At 58.2% G+C, this 22,992-nt stretch overlaps 1 protein-coding gene across 1 annotated transcript; it reads left to right on the forward strand.

The window, feature by feature from the left end:
* The first annotated feature begins 713 nt into the window (after positions 1-713).
* Positions 714-15,431, forward strand: AHDC1 (AT-hook DNA binding motif containing 1). Its single transcript, XM_080800730.1, has 2 exons — positions 714-5,571; positions 14,807-15,431. Exon 1 carries the CDS (start codon positions 729-731, stop codon positions 5,526-5,528), a length of 4,800 nt encoding a protein of 1,599 aa, XP_080656856.1. The 5' UTR covers positions 714-728; the 3' UTR covers positions 5,529-5,571; positions 14,807-15,431.
* Positions 15,432-22,992: the final 7,561 nt, after the last annotated feature.

Consider the following 22,992-nt stretch of genomic DNA (forward strand, 5'->3'; position numbering starts at 1 on the left):
GTTGCTCCACAGCACCCCAGGCTGACAGCCAGCAACTGGCGGAGCCCCCAGGCACGGGGGCCCTCTCTCTCCCAGGTCAGCAGGGTGCAGGGTGCGTGCCCTGGAGGGAGCGCCAGGGAGCTGGGGGTGGTGTGTGGAGGAGACCAGGCCAGTGGGCACGAATGGTTAGGCTGTGGCCACCTGACGGTTCAGATCTCCTGTTTCCTGTCTTGTCGCCCACAGAGATCTCCAGTGTGACAGCCCAGGCGGCAGAGCCGAGGGTGAGTGGCAGGGCTTCTGAAATGGAGGCGGGGGGGCGGGGGGGTAAGAGGGAAAAGGTCATGCCCTGGGTAGGATTTCCTGGCCTTCTCCTTAAGTTTGATCTGGATGGAGTGGTCACCCCAGCCTGCTGATGGCCTTCCCTTGCCCAGGCAGGCATCCTCTTCTCCCTGAGCCCATAACCAGGGTCTAGAAGTGGGTGAGCTTCCAACAAGTGGAACTGGGGCCCCTGAGGGGTTCCTGGTGCATGTGGTGGTTTGGGAAAAGGCTGGGAGTCAAAGCGGGGCACAGGGCTTGAGGGGACTCCCAGGAGGGGTGGCAGGGCCTCCCTGAGGATGTGGGAAGCCGAGGTCTTGGGCATTCCGTGAGGGCCTTCTTGCCCGTCCTGCCCCGCAGGTCCTGGTCCCGGCTTCTCGCACCCTCATGTCAGCCCCGGCCCCGCCCGGCGGCCCGCGGAGGACAAGGTCAGGATGCGTGTGAAGCCCCAGGGCCTGGTGGTGACTTCCAGTGCCGTGTGCAGCTCTCCTGACTACCTCCGGGAGCCCAAGTACTACCCCGGCGGCCCCCCCACCCCACGGCCCTTGCTTCCCACCCGGCCCCCTGCCAGCCCACCCGACAAGGCCTTCGCCCACACCTTCTCCGAGAACCCACGCCCACCCCCACGCCGGGACCCCAGCACCCGGCGCCCACCAGTCCTTGCCAAGGGGGACGACCCGCTGCCCCCGAGGGCAGCCCGTCCGGTCTCCCAGGCCCGCTGCCCCACCCCCGCGGGAGACGGCAACAGCTCCCGACGGCGCTGGGACAACGGGCGGGTGAAGCTGCGTCCAGTAGTGCGGTTGATTGACATCATGAAGGACCTGACACGGCTCTCCCAGGACCTGCAGCACAGCGGTGTGCACCTGGACTGCGGTGGCCTCAGACTCAGCCGCCCCCCTGCCCCGCCCCCCGGTGACCTTCAGTACAGCTTCTTCTCCTCACCCAGCCTGGCCAACAGCATCCGCAGCCCCGAGGAGCGGGCTGCCCCCCACGCCAAGTCAGAGAGGCCCAGCCACCCCCTGTATGAGCCTGAGCCCGAGCCTAGGGACAGCCCCCAGCCTGGCCAAGGCCACAGTCCCGGAGCCACAGCCGCGGCCACCGGGCTGCCCCCGGAGCCTGAGCCAGACGGCCCTGACTACTCAGAACTCGCTGACGCTGACATCCTCAGCGAGCTGGCCTCCCTCACTTGCCCCGAGGCCCAGCTGCTGGAGGCCCAGGCCCTTGAGCCACCATCTCCTGAGCCAGAGCCTCAGCTCCTGGACCCCCAGCCCCGCTTCCTGGACCCACAGGCACTAGAGCCGCTCGGGGAAGCTTTGGAGCTGCCACCCCTGCAACCCCTTGCTGATCCTCTGGGGCTGCCAGGCCTGGCGCTCCAGGCCCTGGATACCCTGCCCGACTCCCTGGAGTCGCAGCTGCTCGACCCTCAGGCACTCGACCCGCTGCCCAAGTTGCTTGATGTCCCTGGCCGCCGTCTGGAGCCTCAGCAGCCCCTGGGGCCCTGCCCATTGGGCGAGCCCTTGCGCCTGGACTTGTGTTCACCCCATGGCCCCCACGGGCCTGAGGGTCACCCCAAGTACGCCTTGCGGCGCACTGATAGGCCAAAGATCCTGTGTCGCCGGCGGAAAGCTGGACGGGGGCGCAAGGCTGACGCCGGACCAGAGGGCCGCCTGCTGCCCCTGCCTATGCCCACGGGGCTGGCGGCCGCCTTGGCTGAGCCCCCACCACCACCGCCTCCACCACCTCCCGCCCTGCCGGGCCCGGCCCCAGTCCCAGAGCTGGAGCCAGAATCTTCCCAGACTCCCGTGGTCCCCGCCCGCAGAGGCAAGTGCCGGGGCGTGCGGCGCATGGTGGTGAAGATGGCCAAAATCCCCGTGTCGCTGGGGCGGCGGAACAAGACCACATACAAGGTGTCCTCTTTGAGCAGCAGTCTGAGCGTAGAGGGCAAGGAGCTGGGCCTGCGTGTGTCCGCGGAGCCCACCCCACTGCTGAAGATGAAGAACAATGGACGGAACGTGGTGGTGGTCTTCCCCCCTGGGGAGATGCCCATTATTCTTAAGCGGAAGCGCGGCCGCCCTCCGAAGAACCTGCTGCTGGGTCCCGGCAAGCCCAAGGAGCCAGCAGTGGTCGCAGCGGAAGCAGCCACCGTGGCCGCAGCCACCATGGCCATGCCGGAGGTGAAGAAACGGCGGCGGCGGAAGCAGAAGCTGGCCTCCCCCCAGCCGTCATACGCAGCAGACGCCAATGACAGTAAGGCCGAGTACTCTGACGTGCTCGCCAAGCTGGCCTTCCTGAACCGCCAGAGCCAGTGTGCTGGGCGGTGCTCACCCCCCCGCTGCTGGACACCCAGCGAGCCCGAATCGGTACACCAGGCACCCGACACGCAGAGCATCTCCCACTTCCTGCACCGGGTGCAGGGCTTCCGACGGCGGGGCGGTAAAGCAGGCGGTTTTGGTGGCCGGGGCGGGGGCCACGCGGCCAAGGCGGCCCGATGCTCCTTCAGTGACTTCTTTGAGGGCATCGGCAAGAAAAAGAAAGTGGTGGCGGTGGCAGCTGCTGGCGTTGGGGGTCCCAGCCTCACTGAATTGGGGCACCCACGCAAACGGGGCCGAGGGGAGGTGGACGCCATGACCGGGAAGCCGAAGCGCAAGAGGCGGTCCCGGAAGAATGGGACTCTGTTCCCAGAGCAGGTGCCTAGTGGCCCAGGCTTTGGGGAAGCCGGCGCTGAGTGGGCCGGGGACAAGGGTGGTGGCTGGGCCCCTCACCATGGGCACCCAGGCGGGCAAGCTGGCCGAAACTGTGGGTTCCAGGGGACCGAGGCCCAGGCTTTTGCCTCCACTGGGCTTGAGAGTGGGGCCTCGGGCCGCGGCAGCTACTATGGTACCGGCACGCCTGCGGGCCAGACCGAGCTCAACCAGGAGCGCCAGAACCTCTTCACCGGCTACTTCCGCTCACTGCTTGATTCGGATGACTCCTCCGACCTCTTAGACTTTGCCCTCTCAGCCTCTCGTCCTGAGTCCCGGAAGGCATCAGGCGCCTACGCAGGGCCCCCCACCAGCACCCTGCCTGCCCAGCGGGGCCTAGCCACCTTCCCCAGCCGGGGGGCCAAGGCCAGCCCGGTGGCTGTGGGCAGCGGCGGGGCCGGTGCGGACCCCTCCTTCCAGCCCGTCCTGCCCGCTCGCCAGACCTTCCCGCCAGGCCGGGCGGCGAGCTACGGGATAACTCCAGCCACTTCAGACTGCAGGGCAGCCGAGACCTTCCCGAAGCTGGCTCCCCCGCCATCGGCTGTGGCCCGCTCGCCTACTGCCCACCCTCCCGCCACCACCTACCCACCTCAGTACGGTGGCTATGGGGCCGGACAGAGCGTTTTTGCCCCAGCGAAGCCCTTCACGGGCCAGGACTGTGCTAACAGCAAGGACTGCAGCTTCGCCTACGGCAGCGGCAATAGCCTGCCTGCCTCTCCCAGCAGCGCCCACAGCGCCGGCTACGCCCCACCGCCCACGGGCGGCCCTTGCCTGCCACCCGGCAAGGCCTCCTTCTTCAACAGCTCTGAGGGGGCCCCCTTCTCTGGGTCCGCCCCCACGCCCCTGCGCTGTGACAGCCGGGCCAGCACCGTCTCTCCCGGGGGCTACATGGTACCCAAGGGCACCACGGCCTCGGCCACCTCTGCTGCCTCTGCCGCCTCCTCCTCCTCGTCCTCCTTCCAGCCCTCGCCTGAAAACTGTCGGCAGTTTGCGGGGGCTTCTCAGTGGCCTTTCCGGCAGGGCTATGGAGGCCTGGACTGGGCCTCAGAGGCCTTCAGTCAGCTCTACAATCCTGGTTTCGACTGCCACGTCAGCGAGCCCAACGTGATCCTGGACATCTCCAACTACACGCCGCAAAAGGTGAAGCAGCAGACAGCTGTGTCTGAGACCTTCTCCGAATCGTCCTCCGACAGCACCCAGTTCAATCAGCCAGTCGGCGGCGGTTTCCGGCGCGCCAACAGCGAGGCCTCGAGCAGCGAGGGCCAGTCAAGCCTGTCCAGCCTGGAGAAACTGATGATGGACTGGAACGAGGCATCCTCTGCCCCCGGCTACAACTGGAACCAGAGCGTCCTCTTCCAGAGCAGCTCAAAGCCGGGCCGTGGACGGCGGAAGAAGGTGGACCTATTCGAGGCCTCACACCTGGGCTTCCCGTCCTCCGCCTCGGCCACTGCCTCAGGCTACCCATCCAAACGGAGCACCGGGCCCCGGCAGCCACGGGGTGGACGGGGTGGTGGGGCCTGCTCAGCTAAGAAGGAGCGGGGCGGGGCGGCCGCCAAAGCCAAGTTTATCCCCAAGCCACAGCCCGTCAACCCCCTGTTCCAGGACAGCCCAGACCTCGGCCTGGACTACTACAGTGGGGACAGCAGCATGTCACCGCTGCCCTCCCAGTCGCGGGCCTTCGGTGTGGGTGAGCGAGACCCTTGTGACTTCATGGGACCCTACTCCATGAACCCGTCCACTCCTTCTGACGGCACCTTCGGCCAAGGCTTCCACTGCGACTCGCCCAGCCTGGGTGCCCCTGACCTAGATGGCAAGCATTTCCCGCCTCTGGCGCACCCACCCACGGTGTTTGACGCTGGTCTGCAGAAGGCGTACTCACCCACCTGCTCACCCACACTGGGCTTCAAGGAAGAGCTGCGGCCGCCACCCACAAAGCTGGCTGCCTGTGAGCCCCTCAAGCATGGGCTCCAGGGGGCCAGTCTGGGCCACGCGGCTGCTGCCCAGGCCCACCTTAGCTGCCGGGACCTGCCACTGGGCCAGCCCCACTACGACTCCCCCAGCTGCAAGGGCACAGCTTACTGGTACCCGCCAGGCTCAGCTGCCCGCAGCCCACCCTATGAAGGGAAGGTGGGTACGGGGCTGCTGGCTGACTTCCTGGGCAGGACGGAGGCCGCGTGCCTCAGTGCCCCACATCTGGCTAGCCCGCCGGCCACACCCAAGGCCGACAAGGAGCCACTGGAGATGGCCCGGCCGCCTGGCCCGCCCCGTGGCCCTGCCGCTGCCGCCGCTGGCTATGGCTGCCCGCTCCTTAGTGACTTGACCCTGTCCCCTGTGCCGAGGGACTCGCTGCTGCCCCTGCAGGATACTGCCTACAGGTATCCAGGCTTCATGCCGCAGGCGCATCCCGGCCTGGGTGGGGGCCCCAAGAGCGGCTTCCTGGGGCCCATGGCGGAACCTCACCCCGAGGACACATTCACCGTCACCTCCCTGTAGTGCCAACTGAAATGCCGACTGGACCTCGAGGTTTTGTTCCTGGGTGAGTCTGGGGGTGTGGGTGGAGTGGGGAGAGGCCTGGGTAGGCGTCTCGGGGCAGGGCGGGGGGACGGCGATGAGGACGTTAGCGCTCGGGCAAGGGGAAGGGGTACAGAGATGAGCAGGAAGGATTTAAGGACAAGATCGGGCACCCCAATAAGAGGAAGGTGGGATTCAGGAAGGCGCCTGGGATTAGATGTTGGGGACAGTCTTCGGGAAGAGATGGGGTGCTCGGGTGGGGAACCCAGCACGAGCCTCGGACAGTCAGTCACTGAGATGGTTGGAGAACCCTAGGTTGGATGGGGCCATCTGGTTCAATTCGTCAAATATTTATTTCCCTTGCCTGTGCTAGGTCCTGGGCAGGTGCTACCTGAATCCCCGGAAACACTCGCCCCATGACCTCTTGCCAGGGAGGGCATTCGCATGGCCCCGTGGGAGATGAGTGGAGAGTGAATGAAGCAGGGTGGATAATTAGCCTCCAGGGCCCATCCAGGGTGCTGACCCAGCCTGGCTCGCTAGTTTCTCTAGGAGCTGCGTTTACTTCAGGATGCACTCTGGCCAGGGCCAGGCTGAGGGTGTGGTCACTATATCTTGGTCACACTCTGCAAGGGCTTTATAAAATGGCCTGAAGTGTCTCTCCTGGTCTCCCTCGGGGCCCACCCAAAGATTATTTTTCACTGTCTCTGACCCGAGGCGGGGCTCACAGTGGTCGGACGCAAGTGGGATGGGGATCCGGAGGTGGACAAGGAGTCTGAGCTCCTGCTTGTGCCTGACCAGCCCCCACCCACACGGCGGCTCCATCCCCAGGCTGGATAGTTCCTGCCTAAGAAAAGTCAGTCTGCCTTTCGTACAGCCAAATGCTTTTCCAAGAGTTCAGTTAAATTTTCCTGGATGTTTTGATCCTGTGTTTATCAGGCATGGTGTCCTCATGAGGTGGAGTCCAAGTTTTAGTATTCTCAAGATTTTGTTTTCAGGAACAGAAAATAAAAGAGGGGAAATGCCCCCAAAATGGGTTAAAAGGGACAAGGTCAGAAGAATCATTTTCTCAAAGCACAAGGTGCTCCAGGAAACACAGCCACAACTGGCCTATCAGATCCCACTGTTTGGACAGTTCTGTTTGGGCAGAATTGTCCCGGATGCGGTGGGTGTTGGGGAAGTGGCCTAGGGGCCTGTCTGAGCCCTTCGCCCTCCACCCCTGCTGCCACCGCAGCCTCTTGGGAGAGCCTCTTCCTGGAGAAGGAACAGCAGTGCTCCTGGAAAGTCCCATCCCTGTGCTGGGGAGGCCGCTCAAGGCCAGGGTGACTCCAGGTCCTGAAGTTGTGTCAGTGGAAACTTATTCTCCCCTTTCTGCCTGACCCCAGGTCCCTTGGTGCCTGAAGGTGGCCAGGGGCAGCACGTGGGAATCAGGAGGCCTGGGAAAGGACCATTCCCCAATTGGCCATCAACATGCTCCATGTCCTTGACCACGCTTTTACTCCCTCTGGCCCTGGGCCTCTGTTTCCCCATCTGTTCAAGAAATTTGGCTTTGATAATCTCATAGGTTTTGCAATTCTGCATGGCATGGACAGTGGACCAAACTTTTTTTTTTTCTTTTTTTTTTTTTTTTTGGCAGCATATTTTCCCCCTAATGAAGCCAGGCCAAGATTAAAATGGCCTTCCATTCCCCATGCGCCTCACTGCAAGCCGCAGAGCTGCAGATCTGAAGCAGGCCAGGGAGAAGCTGCTTAGGGTTTAAAATGTCAAACTCTTGATCCTCCTCACTGGAGGGGAGATGTCTCGTGGATAATCCAGAAATGTGAAATAATCCAAAAACCGTTCCTCCTGGGCTCTGGATGGGAAAATAAAACGAATGTGGGGGTGGGTGTTTGAGCAGGTCACAGCTCAGTGAGATACATAATGGAACCATCCAGTGAGGCCTGAACACAGGAGGAACTGGGATGCCATCCAGCCCCACATTCTGGCCACGCTCCCCACTCAGGGCTGGGAGTTGACAGTGCTGTCCTCAGACTGATGCATTCAGTTGTTCTGGAGACATCTGTCCAGCCCCTGCCACGAAGCAGGCGTTGGGGGCACCCCACTTAGCACCGCAGACGAGGTCCTGGTCCTCAGAGGGCTTCCAGTTGAGAGAGAAAGACAGTACGTAGGCTGACACAAAGCATTTGGTAAGGATTACCGTAGGAAGGACTGCGAGGAGATTACGGGAGCCTGCAGCGGGCTGACCAGATCCTGAAGCCGACACCTGAAGGATGAAGGGACACCGGCTAAACAGGGAGTGGGAAGGGCATTCTGGGCAGAGGGAACAGCAGCGGGTGAAGCCTGGGGCAGGAAGGAGCTCAACCTTGAGGAACCGATAAGAGGATAGTAATTACTCACTGAGTGAGCAGGCAAAGCAGGCAGGGTCAGATCATGTGGGCAGGGCACCGGAAGGAGTTTGAACTATATTCCAAACCCAGTGGGGAGCCACTGAAGTTACCAGCTAGAAGGCTAACCCCCATACCCACACATACACCGCCACCCCTGCCCCAGAGCAAGGGCTGAAGGAGGGAGACCTCATTCGCCAGTGGGCAGTGAGCATTCAGGTGTGGGACGCTGGAGAAGCACGGGTTCCGCTCCACCCCACATCTTGAGCCTTTTGCTGCCTGTCCTGGTGCCAGGCATAGAGGAGACAAAGCAGACACGGTCCTGTCCTCAAGAGTTCAGCATCCACCCCGGGAAGATAAAACAGGTACACAAAGAACCGGAAAACAGCTGGTGGCAAGTGGCAGGTGCCCAAAGGCAGGGAGAAACAAAGTTTGTATACCAGGAAGGTGGGTGTTCAGGTCACAGGTCATCTCTCAAGAGTTTTTGGTGAGAAAAGGGACCTATGTCTGTGCTGGGCCCTTCATGCAACACTGCCCCATTGAGCCTTCACGGCAGGCTAGAAACAGTAGTGCCCGCCCCTCGCCACCCCATCAGAGAGTTGAGGAAGTGGGTGCAGCTGGGAAGCTTGCCCAGGGGATCCACAGTTAGTCTGGTGGAGTGGGGATTCGAACCCAGTAATGCCCCCCCCCCAGAACCTGGGTACCCTACCATACCATTCTCCCAACACCCCACACCTACTGATTCCCCATCTGCAAAATGACACTTTGGTTGGACACTCAAATGTTTCGGGGTCTGACATTTTATTTTATTTATTTTTAGGTTTTATTTATTTGAAAGCGAGAGAGAAAGCATGGGGGGAGGGTTAGAGGGAGAAGCAGAGTCCCTGCCGAGAAGGGAGCCTGATTCGGGAGTCAATCCTGGGACTTTTGGATCATGACCTGAGCCAAAGGCAGTTGCCCAACCAACTGAGCCACCCAGGCACCCTGGGTCTGACATTTTAAGCGGACTTTGAGGTTCTGTGGAAGACGCTGCATTTAAGCTCAACCTTGAATAGGCAAGGTTTGGATGGACAGGGACTTAAGGGGAAAGGTGTTCTAGGCAGAGGGAACTGTGGGCAATGGGAGGGTCACACCCCACTATGAATTAGAAGAGGAAAGCTCAGGGGAGCCAGAATGGAGAATGTGGGACCCCCTTGGTCTAGGAGCTGAGCTGGTGGAACAGAGGGAAGAGGTAGAGGGTGGGGAGTGCTCGGGTCCCAGCGCAGACCTCTCCAGTCCCTTAGGTGGAAAACGGAGCCAGGGAGACTGACTCCACATTGGGCCCTCATGGCTGAAGTCAGTCTTACCACACCCTGTGCCATTGGGAAGGGCCCTCCAAGGTGCTCAGGAATCTTGAGTCCCCCTCCCCGCCTTATTCCCTATCAGGCATGGACCTGAGGCCAAGAGAAATGTCACAGGTCCTCCAAGGTTACACCAGCCTGGGGCCCAACCAGAGCAGGAAGCAGTTTCCAAGGCCTCCGGCCAACCAGGGCCAGCAGGCATGCCCGGACCTGGGCCAGGCCCCAGTTGCTCCGGGCTTTGTCTCTCTGCGGCTTGAAGCCTCAAGAGGTCACTTGATCTTGCCTCTGGCTCTGAGCGAGGAGCCCTCACGTCAGGGGTCAGCCATCCCTGCCCTGCCTCTTGTGGGCTTCTCTTCACACTCTGAGGTCGTCCTTCCTCCCATCCTATGTCTTGCCTCTCCCGAGGCCATTTTCAGGCCAAGCCTTCTTGTTCTGAGCCTTCATTTCCTGGAAATACAATCTCCCTGTGAACATACCCTCTCACACTCCTCCTCTCCCATCTCCCCACATCCCTGTGGACCCGGAAGAGCCCAAGGGAGTGAGGCCCTGGAAGTGGAGGGTGCCAGCAAGGAGCATGCCTAGAGGCACAAACCAACGTCTGTGCAGGGCCTGGTTCCATCCCTTACCAGTTATGTGACCCGGTGAGTCACATCACCTTGCTGTGTCTCTTGTGAGAATTAATGAGATTACCCATGAAGCCCGGTCCCTGGCACACAGTAAGCACGTAGTCAGTGGATGGTACATGGGTGGACGAATGCCTCCCACCAGCTGAATTCTGTCACCCAGTCTGTGTGACTCATACACACCTCTGACCCTTTCCTCCTCGCTCAGGACTCTGTGGGTAGCCAGCCTCCTTCACCTGCTGTCCCTGTTGTCTCCTAGGAAGGATTGTGTGTCTCACGTGGGTGTGGGTCCTTTGGTGGGAGGCTCTGAATCACCACCTAGTTTTGGGCCTTAGCAACTGGGCTGATTCCTCCCTGGGGGGCCCCGAGGCAAGGTAAGTCACCAATACATACACACCCCGCCCCCTGCCAAGGGACCTAAAGCCTGATAGGCAGCAGGACCCAGACCTCTACATGACCCCCGTCAGCCAGAAGCCCTTCCCACGCAGGTCCTTACACCAATCCCCTCTCTTGGTGCCTCGTGTCTTTGTAAATGCGCCATGGTTATATCTTGGCGGACTTGCCATCTTTGTTGCCATCACTTTTGCTGCTGTAGTGCCCTCTGTGCTAGAGGGTGGGAGGAAGTAGGTTAAGTCTGTGCTCAACACACGTGAACCAGCCACCTCCCCCAGGCCAGGCACTATGTCTGCTGCTGGGGAGACCACACTGAACGCAACCAGCGGTGTCCTGCCCTCGTGGAGTTCACAGGCTGTCAACAGGTGTCCCCTGAAAGTCTCCGTGGGAGCATCATTCTCCAGGACAGGGACTGAAATGGGCCCCCTGGAAATTTGAAGGACCCCCCGCCTTGAACCATGAGCAGGGCAGGCTGCAAAAGCTTCCTGGAGCCAGAAAACCAGAAAATGAGTCTTAGGGGGCACCTGGGGAGCTCAGTCGGTTAAGTGTCTGATTCTTGATCTCAGCTCGAGTGTTGATCTGAGGGTTATGAGTTCAAGCCCCGCGCTGGATGTAGAGCCTATTTTATTAAAAAAAAAAAAAAGAAGAAGAAGAAAGAGAAAAAAGAAAGTGGGTCTTGAACAAATTTAAGGCTTCAGAATTGTAGTCCTGGGTCAGTCATCCAGTGGCTGCTGTGTTGCTGCCCTGACACCTGCCCCCAGCCCCCATCTGCTCCCCTCATTGTGGCCTCCAGAGTGCTTGTTCTTCAACATTTCTGGACGTATGGTGTCTGGAGTCCCCCAGATATTTACTGGATGAATGGATTCGAGCCCGTTTTCTCCTGTGCCTCCATTGCTTCCCATCTGTCGACTGCATCCCCTCTCCTCCCACCCCCCTCGCCCCTCCAGTCTCCTTGCCTACAAAGTAAGGGCCCAGCCACTAGCCTGGTAATCCAGATAGTCTGCTCTTCCTTTTCTGCCCTGACCTCCTCACACACCATCCCTTTTCAGCCCTAGAATGTGGAATTAGGAGGGAGCTTTCTTTACCCTAGTGTGCCCTGTGCCTTGTCCCTAGCTTTCCCCAGTCTGGGCTCCCCCTTCCCTGCCCACCATCCATCTCCCACCTGTCAGTTCCTATCTTTCATTCACATGTCACCTCCTCCAAGAAGCGCTCCAGGATCTTTCCCAGGCCCACTTAATCTCCAGCCCTTTATGCATCCATGACAGCCCTTCCCAGGAATGTCCTCACCACATCATCGGCTCCTTTAGGCTGGTTACTCATTCCTGTGCATGTTCCCTGTCTTCCTCAGCTGCCCCATGACCTGTTCAGCACCCTACTTTACTTAAAGACTGAATCCCACAGAGGGAGAGGACTTGCCCTAGGTGACACAGCACACCCGGCTCAGATGCTCACACGTTCTCTCTGCCTTCTGCTCCACTGCTTTGTTTGTGTTAGACCCCTTTCTGGAGGGCAGAGACCCGCAGGTGGAAGTGAGACCGTAGCTCCTGGCTTGGCAGTCAGTGGGCGTGAATACATGTCTGCTGGTGGCTGAAATGAATGCACGGACATGTGCGCCTTCTGGGGGGAGAGCTGCTCTCCGTGGACGGCCTGATTTATACGTGAGCTGAGCACTGGGAGTGCCTGCTCAGCTAGCCCCTGATGCTTCCAGTGCCAGCCCCTCCTGACGGGCAGAGACCGCTTCCCACCTCGGCACCTCAGCCAGTAAAACCACTGGGCCCTGAGGGCTCCGTAGAATGTGGCTCTGCAGTCCTCGATTATAGAGACACTAAAAGGTTAAGTCTCAGGAACAATGGCTGGTGTCCTGGGGCGCCGGGCGCAGGCTGGCACTGGGGATAGAGAGGTACTGCATACGGGTCTCTGCCCTGGAGGAGAGTGGAAGGCAATGAGAAGTGCACCAGTAGCTATGGTAACAGGGTGGCCTAAGGAGGCATCCTGGAGGTGTGCAAGACCTGAGCTGGACCGCACCGCGCCGCTCAGATTAAGAGCGGTCATCACTCTGGCATTCAGTCAGCACCGTCTCGACCCCAGCGTGTGCTGGGCACCGTGCTCAACAGTGGGCTGAAAAGCCAGAGTTCCTCCTGCCAAGGCAGGGTTAGGTGCCCCCCTCGGTGCTCCTGGAGCCCTCTGGACGTCCCTTGGCACCGCCCCCATCTCCCTGCCTTGGGCTTGCCGGCTCTGGGGTCTGCTTTGCTTCCCTCTGGACTCCGTGAGCCCCTCAAGGGCAGGGGCCAGATCTGCCTCCTCCGCTTTGTCCCCAGTGCCCAGCGCGGGGCCTCACCTGGCACCACAGCCTTAGTTCTGTTTTGTGGAGTTGAACCCAGTGAGGTCAGGGTCTCATGGGGCTACGGGGCATCCTCCCTTCTCTGGGCTCAGGACCCTCTGGAGTTGATTCTCTCCCCAGCCCCCACCCCCACCATCCCCACCATCCCCCAGATGCTGGCCAAGTCCTGAAAGGTGGGGAGGGCAGGGGGAGGAGGAAGGTGAGACAGGGAGGGCTGAGCAGAGGGCGAGAAAGCCTCCCTGCTGCCTGGCCGCGGGCACCGCGGAAACTGTTCTGGCAGGAGCTGCCTGCTGGGCTGAGATCACCATGGAGACCTGGCTTGGAGAGGGTCACTGGCAGTGGCTAAGGGCCGGAGGGGGCGGGGGCGAAAGGGATTTGTACAGAGGCTCCCAGCCTGCCCCGGGGCCCTTCTGGGGAGCAGGGAAGGCTGGGGCTTAGTACAGTCCACTTGCTGAGTGGTTTGGGGCAGCCGGTCCTGAATCTCCCCCTCACTTGTCACCCAGCCACACTCTACCTGTCACCCCAACAGAGGTTCCTTAGCTTGGCAGCTGTTCCTCAGCTGCAGTAAAGCTGCCCTATAGTGGAGGCCTCCAGCCCCGCCCGACACCCCTCCCCCCCCCCCCCCCCCCGCACTGAACCTTTTCCCCCAGATACAGTCGTCCTGGCCCTAATGGATACCCTCCTTATGGCTCCAGGTGGTCTGTTTATCACCTAGACTGGAGGACTGTCCATCTCATCGGCACCCCTGGCCCCAAGAGCTGCTTTTCCACCATTCACCCCGGTTCTGATACAACTGCACCCTAACAGGCACACCCCTTCCCCCTAGGGCTGATACTCCATCCTCCGCTCCCTCCCTCCCTCCAGCCTCTGCTTGCCACCTGGGCTGATAGACTGGAATGGGGGCTGCCTCTACCTATTGGGAGCCCACCTGGTTCCCCTGGCCCTGGGTGGGTGGTGGGGGGAGTCCTGGCAAGTCCAGCCTCAGGACAAAAGTCTTCCCCAGGGCTGACTGCCCAGCAGACAGCAGCCGAGGCTGAGCAGAATTTAAATGTGGCCCTGTTGGGAAGAGGAGCCAAGAAAGGACAAGAGAGGAAAGGCTTTCTGTGGCCGCCTGCTTCCTGCAGGCGTGGGGGAGGGGGGGTGTTCTGCTAGGAGGTGTTAGAAGGCGGTTGTAGCTCCCCTCACCCCTTAATTCTGGTGGGCTGGTCACTCACCGAGTGCTGGGACGGGGTCTTGAGAATAACTGAGTCCATCCCTGTCCCTCTGGGCATCTTCCCACTAGCCTCTGGAAAGCCTGGAGAAGGGGTACTTCAGAGCACCAGCATCTGGTGACTGTAGGGTCTGGGAGCTTGGAAGTTTCTGAGCCTCAGCAGCCAAACACAGATGGTATTGTGTTGGGCCATTTCTTTATTCCTTTATTCAGACAGACATCCCGGTCACCTTGCCTCCGGAAGGAACTGAACAGCATTGGAGGGCACTGGGAAAGGGTTGGAATTAGAAGAAATGAAAGTGCACAGGTGTGCAGTTCATACCTGTGCTGTGCTCAAGCCCTTTGCTCCCCACTATGTCATTCCTCAAATAGCCTAGCTTGGAAGAAGTACTAAACTCATTGTTACATGAGGAAACCGAGGCTTGGGGCACCTAGCTGGCTCAGGCCCCAGGGAAATAATAATGGTGTATAATCAGCATCATTTCTTATGTTTCCTGTACCAGGCTTAAGCCACCTTAAGCCTCTGAATCCTCCCAACAAACCTGTGGGATAGTTTGGTTATCTCCTTTTTATAGATGAGTAAACTGAGGCTCACGGAGATTCACTGACTTGCCCAGCATCCTAGAGCTGTCCAGGGATGGTGCTGGCATTTGAACTCAGCTGTGTCTGACTCAAGAGCCCAAGTCCCTGACGGATTGCGCTGCCTGGAACCCCAGCTCCTCTCAGGGAGGCAGGCTGTGGATACAGACCTGTTTTACAAATGGGGAAACTGAGTTCAGAGAAGACCAGGAATGGTCCGTTGTCTCACAAGGGGCTATTTGGAGTGTTCTGGGAGAGGGAACAATGTGATTAGCTTCTCCCAGAATCCTGGTAGGAACTGAGTGGGGGTCCCGCTCTTAGCCTCTCTGTTCTTAGAGCTCGGTGTCTGTGCCCACCACTGACTTCTGCTTCTTCTTTTGTGTTTCTTTGCAGCTTTCAGAAAACCAACGCCAAGACCCCTCCCAGCGTCCACATTGTCCTCTGGCAGGAGCGCTTGCCCCTCCACCTCCCCCCCCAACCCCACCTGTCCCCCTTGCACTACCATCTCCCCCCCACCCCTCCCCGCCCATCTCCTCCACGCAGAAGCCGAAGGTGAGCCCTTTCTGCACAAAACCAGCAATTGTAAATACTTTTTAAAAATGTACAAAACTTAAAAACAAAACACAGTTTTAGAAAAAGACAAAAAAAAAAAAGAGAGAGAGCGAGAGAGCGCGCGAGCGTGTGCAAGAGGTTGCGAGCGGGGGCCCCCGAGGTGTCCAGAGCCCCTGCAAGTATGCACTGAGACATTTATCTACAGGTCGTTTGACAAAAATGAACAATATCCTATTTATTGTATATACTGTTTTATTATAAATCGTGGATTGTATATTGCATTCTGTAAACCTGCTGTGGTCCCGTGGTGTGCAAATTCGCATGGTGGGGGGGAGGGGCAGAACCTCTTGCGGGAGCTTTTTTTTTTCCCTTTCTTTCTTATTTTTCACTCTTTTGGGTTTTCTCTTCTGTTGTTGTTGTTGTTTTCTGTTTTGGCAGGACACACCCAAAGATCCAAGTTTGTATTAAAAAGAAATGAAAAAAAGCAAAAAAAAAAAAAAAAACAACCTCGTGTCTTGTGAAAGGGGGTGAGTGAAGGGTGGATGGAATGGAAGGCATGGTTGGGTTTTGTTACCAGACACTGGCTCCCCAGAGTTGTAATACCCCTTCATGTGTTCCCACCTTCTTCTGCCTGAGATCTGAGTCACCTTTGCATTGGAGGGTACCACCCCCCTCCCAGATTACAGCCCAGGCCCTGGGTCTCCCCTGCCGCACGGGGATCCCCAGCCTGCTCCCCAGGGCTTCGCGGCCCCTGCCCAAGCTTTAGGTCCCAGATCCAGGGATTCTGCCTTCTAGACCCTGTCTTGGTCCTGGGTCTCCCCTGATTCTGAAACCCATGTTGTGTCCCGTGCCCTAGGATCCCACAAGTACGGGAATGCTGGCCTCTCAGACCCCTCTTCTCCCCTCAAGTCCTAGGTGTCCTCTCCTGGAGGGATCCCTGTTATAAATCAGGTCTCGAGTTTCTCTGCTTCTGGACCCTCTCATTCCATCCTAGATCCCAGGTCTCTTGACTCCAGCCCTTTCATTTGTACTGTGTCACCCCAGCTTCTGGGCCCTACGGTTTTCCTCTGGTTCAGGGACACCTGTCTTTGAGACGCTCGTGCCTTCCTAAGCCCAAGAACTCTTATGGGGGTACCCCCTTTCCCACAAGGACTGGAGTACCCCCTGTTTATTTCTCATTCACCCCAGGTCCTTTGGCCTCCAGGCCCCCCATTTTGCCTCAGCACACCTGATGTACCTGCTTCTGCCTGTGCAAATTCCAGAGTTTGACTAGGCCAGTAACCCCAATATTGCTGCCTTCCCCGTTCTTACCCTGAACCCCAAATGCTGGGTCTGTTTCCTCCCAGCATTTGTAAACTATGTATAAAGAAAACTCAATCCTGTGCCTATTTCTGGTGGACCTGGAAAGGCTAAATTGTTCCCCAATCCCTGACTTTGGGAGCTCTTGGCTGCCCTTGATCAAATTAATGCCCACTTTGGGCCACCTGGTCTTTAGCAAGCAGCTTTTCCCATAGATCCGCTGCCGATTGTGGCTCTCTGTCTCCCCACTGAAGATCAGGGAGACCCTGAGGAACTCTCTGAGGGGGACACACACCCCCAGCTTCTGGGGACCCCTAACTGAAAGAGGATGTCAGAGGATTCATATGGGGCAGGTAAAACAGTCCCCCAAAACCACAGCCTCTGTGCTGAATGTGAGGCTTATCCACCCCCCAAGTCCCCTCTATGTGTCCCCAACACTCACATGAAGACATTGTCACCACACTGCCTGGTGAGGCAAAGGCGACAACACAAGCTCAAGGCCACAATTCAGTATGCTGTTGCAAGTGGGGGCAGGGAGCAGTAAGACCCAGTAAGGGTCGGGAAGGGGGTCTTTGTTCCCAGAGGAGTAAACAGCCTGTGCAAAGGCCTGGGGGTGGAAGCGGGGGTGGGGGGGTGGGGGGGAGGAGCAGGGGGCCACCACCCATAGGTAGGTCTGTTTGGAGCAGACACTTTGTGCAGAGGGGAGAGGACTGGAAGAGGGCTTTGGCAAGGTCGCTTTGGGACCCCACGGAGGCTGGTTGGAGTAGGTGGCATGGACGAAACCAGTGCAGGAGGTGACAGAAGCTTGCTTTCAGTCCCTGAATCGCCTGCAGGGAGAAAATAAGTGTGTTCGGCACTGCTGAGGAAGCAGAAGCAGCTTGGGGTCACTGTCCAGGCTGGGGCAGGTTGAGGGGGGTGGTGTGCTCTGAAGGCTCCGAAGGGGGAGGGTGCCCAGAGGAGTTTCTGTGAGGAAAGGGGCAGGAGGGGGAATTCAGTGGAAGGGACTAGGGCTCTACTTGAAATGGGGAGAGAAGGAATGAAAGCTTGTGTGCCCAGGAATTGGTGGGGGTTGGGAGGGACGACCCATGAAGGAAATGGGAGTTTAGGGAGGTGATTATAGCCCAGCGAGGGGGCTCATTAACTTGAAGAGGGTTTTGGAGGAAGGATGGGGATTCACTGCAAAGAGTAGAGCTACAGTTTCTGGGCTGGGAGAGAGAGTTGGAGAGGGAGCTCCTGGAAAGTGAAGTTGGGGGGGCGGGGAGTGGGGGTGAGGAGAGAATAGGAGCTCAGGGAAGGGAGGGGGCTCAGTCTGTGGCTTAGTAAGGGGTGAGGAGGGCAGAGGTGCATCTTGGAGAGCAGACTTGGGAGATCTGCCGGGGAGCAAGGGCCCAGCCTTTGGGATGGAAGGTTCTCTGACCCTGTCCAGGTGGGTGGGGCAGGGATGGGGGGGGTCACCCTATTCTGATCTGTTCTTTCAAAAATTACAGCCTTACCACAGTCACAACCCTGCACCTGGTTGCAAAAAGCATCAAGGCAATGTGGGTCCCAGATGTTTGGGTTTCACCACCATTAGTAAATACTTCCCTGTTTTTATTCCTCAAAACAATCCTTGAGGTAGAGAAGATACTCATCTCATTTATAGATGAGAAGACAGGTTCAGAGACCTGGAGTAAGTGACTTGTCCAAGATCACATGGGAAGTGGGAAGAAGTAGTCTGAGCCTTCACTCTTTCATAACAATTTAAAGAAAAAAATCCTGCTGAAAAAATTCACTCAGAAAAAAGATTCGCTTAAAGGTTAAGTAAAAAACAAGAATAGGAAATCATTTCTTTAATTATGTGCCAGGTACTATTCTAAACTATATAAAATTCATGCCGTCTCCACAACAATCCTACGATAAGGCTTTATTGTAATTATTCTCCTGTTTTACAGACTGGAAACTCAACTCATAGAGAGGTCATTTACAAAGACCCTTGTGATAAGAGGAGAGTTAAACCCAAATAATCTGGTTGTGGAGTCTGCTTGCTTTGCTGTCCTGTTAAAAGTGAAAACCCACTCTACCCACATCCCTGGTAATAACCCACATGTCTACATTTTCAGGTCCATTCATGGAGATCAGTGGTTCTCAGCCCAGAAGTTATGATTTCATTGGGCTGGGTGGGGTCTGGGCGATGAGATTTTTAAAAGCTTACACTGATGGTTCTGATGTGCCAAGTGGAGAACCACTAACCCAGCTATTGTGCTGAGTGTTTACACACAAGCAGCCACCTGTGTGCACACACCTATATTTAATGTGTTGTCCTAGGTGTTCAGGTGTTTGTAAGATGCTTTTCTTGTGTATGCACTGTGGTATCCATTAGTGCTTTTCACTGAGTGGCTGTAAATTACTATGGGTTTTCCGAGTGACTGTTAGAGGCACTGTAAACACATTCATTCAACAAATATTTCTTAAGCACCTACAGGATTCCAGGCAATAGCCCAGGCACTTGGGGATGCAACAGTGAACAAAACAGATGGGGTCCCTGCCTTTGAGTGTATCATCTTTTGGAATTGACAGACTGGTCTTTTGTCTTTGCCTGTGTGTGGCAGGGGGATAGCTGCCCTTGGAGGTTGCTGAAGGGTGAATGTCTGGCTGGGAGATCTTAGGAGGGTGAGACATGCTGGTTGCTATGTGCATGGGTCGGGGGGCTGGGGGCCTCTGGCCCTACGTGTAGATAAATGTGTTAGAGAAGGAGACCTAGGGCATGTTTCTAACTTTGAATGCGTGTGGCTGCCTGTGTGGCACGTGTGTAAAGATGTGCATGAGCTGGACCTGTGAAAAGGTAGACAACAGGATGAAGGGGGTGTGATGGGGAAGGGCTGTGCACAAGGTAGGCACCAGCGTACGTGCACACACACAAACACACATACAGCCAGCTGCTGCAAGGAGGATACTGGTTTCCAGTCCCAGGGCACAGACTCCCAGGGCCAGGAGAACTCTGCTCCTGCTCCGGGTATGTGGAGGAGGCACAGCTGGGGCTGGAAACTCCAGAGTGGGAGGAAGGGAGGGAGAGCGAGGGAGGGAGAGCCAGGGAGGGAGGCTGGGGAGCCACATCCTTGATCTCTGGTCTGTTTCAGCAGTTCCGGACTTGGTGCTCTGGGTCTCTGTGTGACTCTGGGTCTCCCTCTCTCTGATGTCCGGATATTGGCATCACTCTTTCTTTCTTCTGGGTCTTGGGCTCGGAGGCTGATCACATGACTCTGGGTCACCACCTCTCCAGCCTACTTGGCTCTCTGTCCCCATTCCAAGTCTGTCTCTGCCTCCATGTCTGACTCTGTCTCCGTGTCCTTCCTTGTCCTTGCCAGGTGGGGGGAAGGGGCCCAGTGCTCAGGGAGCAGGTGTCAGCTCACTCAGGCAGCAGGGAGTGAAGCCAAGGAGGGCACAGAGCCAGCAGCCCCTGGACACACGGCCACACTCCAGGACACACCGGGGTCGCTCACAGGAACGCACAATGACATACATGGAGAGATGGGTTCTCAGGGACATATACACAGGTGCGCAGTTCAACACACAGCTAAGCCCAGAAACACAAGGGTGCTAGACAGAGGGTCACATGCAGATACCAAGGGGTCATGCACACACAAACTGATGAATACTTATTTAGGCACACACCAAAACAGTCACAGGCACAATCAGGGCATTTTTCTAGAGGAAAACCCAGAGCCATGGGCACACAAATGGACACAAACATACACACACTTTCAGTCTTGGGCAGACACACAGGCTTAAAGATAGCAGACATAATCACTCACTGGAACACAGATGTCCAAAGGCCCAGGTACACTCTGTTACACCTGGGCTATCAACACCCAGAGTCATACATTCAGGATAGGGACGCAAATGAGCACAGACAGGCAAATACCCTCAAGGACAACCCGAACCAGGGCAAGACAGGCGCACTGAGGGACACTCCCAGCACAGGCGGAACATCCTCAGGTACACACCCCCCTCCTCGGGGCTCACTCGGGAGCACCTGGGGACACGCCCACAGACGGCGGGAGCTTGGAGTGGGGAGCAGCGCGGCCCCAGCGCACCTGGCGCCCAGGGCGAGCCCCCAGGCGCCCCGAGTGTGCGTGCCCGTGCGTGCGTGCGTGCGTGCGTACTCGCCCGTGCGCGCCGCCACCTGTGGGAGGAGAGGTGCGCACTGCGCCCGGGGCTGCCCGGCTGGCGCGGCGCGGATTGCGGGGGGAGCGGTTGCCATGGAGCGCAGAGCGCGGCAGCATACTAATGGGTCGGCCAGGGGCACTGCCCCCTGGCCAGCCCGCCTCCCTCCTCCTGCTCCTTCATCCAGTTCCTCTGAAGTCACTCCGGCCCGCGACCCCGGCCGGCGACCCCCACTCCAAAGGCCGGAGCCCTGGGGGACGGTCAAGAGACCTGGCTCCCGGGACCCTCGCGGCCTCGACTTCCCGGGAGAAGGCCCAGGCCGGTGGTGCGAAGCGGTGGGAGGGCGGAGCGAGGGCCTGGGACGCTGCAGGGGCTGCCCGGCGGCCTGGGCGCGGGCACCAAACAGGCACGGCAGCTGGGAGCGCAGGTGCTGCCTTGGAATGGGGGTGGCTATCCTAGGAGGGTGGGAAATAAAGGGGGGAGCTTAACCCTTTTGTTGCCAGAGGGCCCATCAATCTGTTGTCCCTAGGCTTGGCTGGGGTGGGGGAAGAGCCACAAGGACACTTGACCGATCTTAGTAGTAGTACAATCCACACCCCTCTCTCCATTTTCATTGCTCCAGTGTTGGCTTGACCTGCAGGAGAGGAGGGCATCAGTTCCCAACACTTCAGTTCTGCCTGTAGTCTGACTGGTGATACGGTGGTGTGCCCTGAGGACTGAGGGGAGGGGGGCAGAGGCACTGGAATGGTTAACACCTCCCCATACCTCGATCCCAGTCCCAGAGTCCCCCTTTCATACAGCCTTAACCCCTACCCCCTTAGCCCCACTGTTTGAATTGGCGTGGAGGGGCACGATGGTACCCTGGCGGTGGTACCCTGGCGGCGGTGGGGGGAGCCAGCAGAGGGTTTGCAGGTAGAGAAAGTGGGAGGGGGGCCTAATGGTGGGGGGAGCCAGGAGGTTGCCTAGCAACCCCACAGCTGTCTGTTGACCTAGAAGAAGCTGCGCTGTCTTGACACAGCTGGTGTTTACATGTAACCGAGGCTCTGGCTTAGCGCTTGCTTGGAGGAAAGCTGAGGCAGGGCCCTCGTGGCAGCCTGGCCCTGGCCCCCGGCTGCGGGTGGGCTCCATGCCTGCCTGCCCTCTTTGCTTCAGCTCCCACCTCAAGTCCAACCAGGAGAGAGTGGGAGGGCAGATCTCAGACCTGGAGGCTTTGGAGCTGGGGAAAGTTGATGGACACACACACACACACACAACCACACACATATACTCACACACACATGGGCACAGAGATGCCCACTGACATCATGATACCCAGATGACACACCAACACAGAGAAACAAAGTAATCAAGTGGTTGAAACCCAGACACACAGACATCTTGATACAGAGGATAAACAGGTACCGACCATCCGACGGGGACATGCTCAAACACACTGACAGGGACGCCTGGGTGGCTCAGTCGGTTAAGCATCTGCCTTTGGCTCAGGTCATGATCTCAGGCTCCTGGGATCGAGCCCCACATCAGGCAGGGAGCCTGCTTCTCCCTCCTGCTCCCCCTGCTTGTGCTCTCTCTCCCTCTCTCTCTTTCTCTCTCTGACAAATAAATAAAATTTTAAAAACAAACAAACACACTGATATATATACAGAACCCCCCCATGTGTTCACACCAGCAACTGTCCCACGAACCTAGTTTATCCCATCTAGGGTATGCTGGTCTACGTCAGGGCCCGCATACAGAGTCACCCACACGCACACAGCACACAGAAACCCGCAACTCCCCAAAGCTTTATTGGTTGCCCAAGGCAGACAGTCACTGACACCACTGACAGAGGCAAAGACACACCCAGGAGCCCGACACGTGAAAAGGCACAGGTCCCTGAAAGACCACGGGCCCTGACTTGTCCCACCCACTCCCACACAAATACTGTAGCACAAACACATGCCGGCCCAGGGTGTGGGCAGAGCAGAGACTCCTCCCGGCCCAGAGCCCTGAGCGTCAGTGGCTGTGCCTTGGGGTCAGAGAGCCCGAGTGGCCCCAGGACCACTGCCAGATGAGCCCATGTGTCCTATGCCCTAAGGGGTGACCCTCAGCTCTAGGAAGAAAACCACCAGCTCTTTTGCTAGGAGCCCCCAACGGAGGGAAAAGATCACGCTCACCACCCCCCACTCCAGCCTGGGAGCCCCTGTCTGAAGCGATGTCCTCTGGAATCCCTGGACAAAAGAGGCACTGTCCTGCTCAGATGAGCTCCTGTCTGATGGAGGCCATATCTCTCTCCCAGGCAGCTCTGGACACCACAGATGGACGGACACATGCACACGCACACGCATGCACGTGTGAGAGAGCATGTGGCAGCTCCTGGGGGCTTCTCGAGGGCCTCCTGATGGAGGTGAGCCTGGGACCTGACCCACGAAGAAGTGGGGGAGGGAGTGTGCTGAGGAGAGAGCCTCCTTTTCTTACCCCAGACCCCGCCCCTCATCCAGCAGTTTCTGCTCCCCCCAGGGCCCCAGGGGCCGGCCAGGCCCCACAGCCCCAGCAGCCCAAGCAGTGAGCAGAGAGGAGAGCGGATATTTTTAGCTTCTCTGCCA

Source organism: Martes martes (genome assembly GCF_963455335.1).
Source record: "Martes martes genome assembly, chromosome: 4".
Taxonomy (NCBI): Eukaryota; Metazoa; Chordata; class Mammalia; order Carnivora; family Mustelidae; genus Martes; species Martes martes.

Coding starts and splice junctions, on each gene's coding strand:
- AHDC1 (XM_080800730.1), top strand. CDS start 729: ATGCGTGTGAAGCCCCAGGGCCTGGTGGTGACTTCCAGTGCCGTGTGC.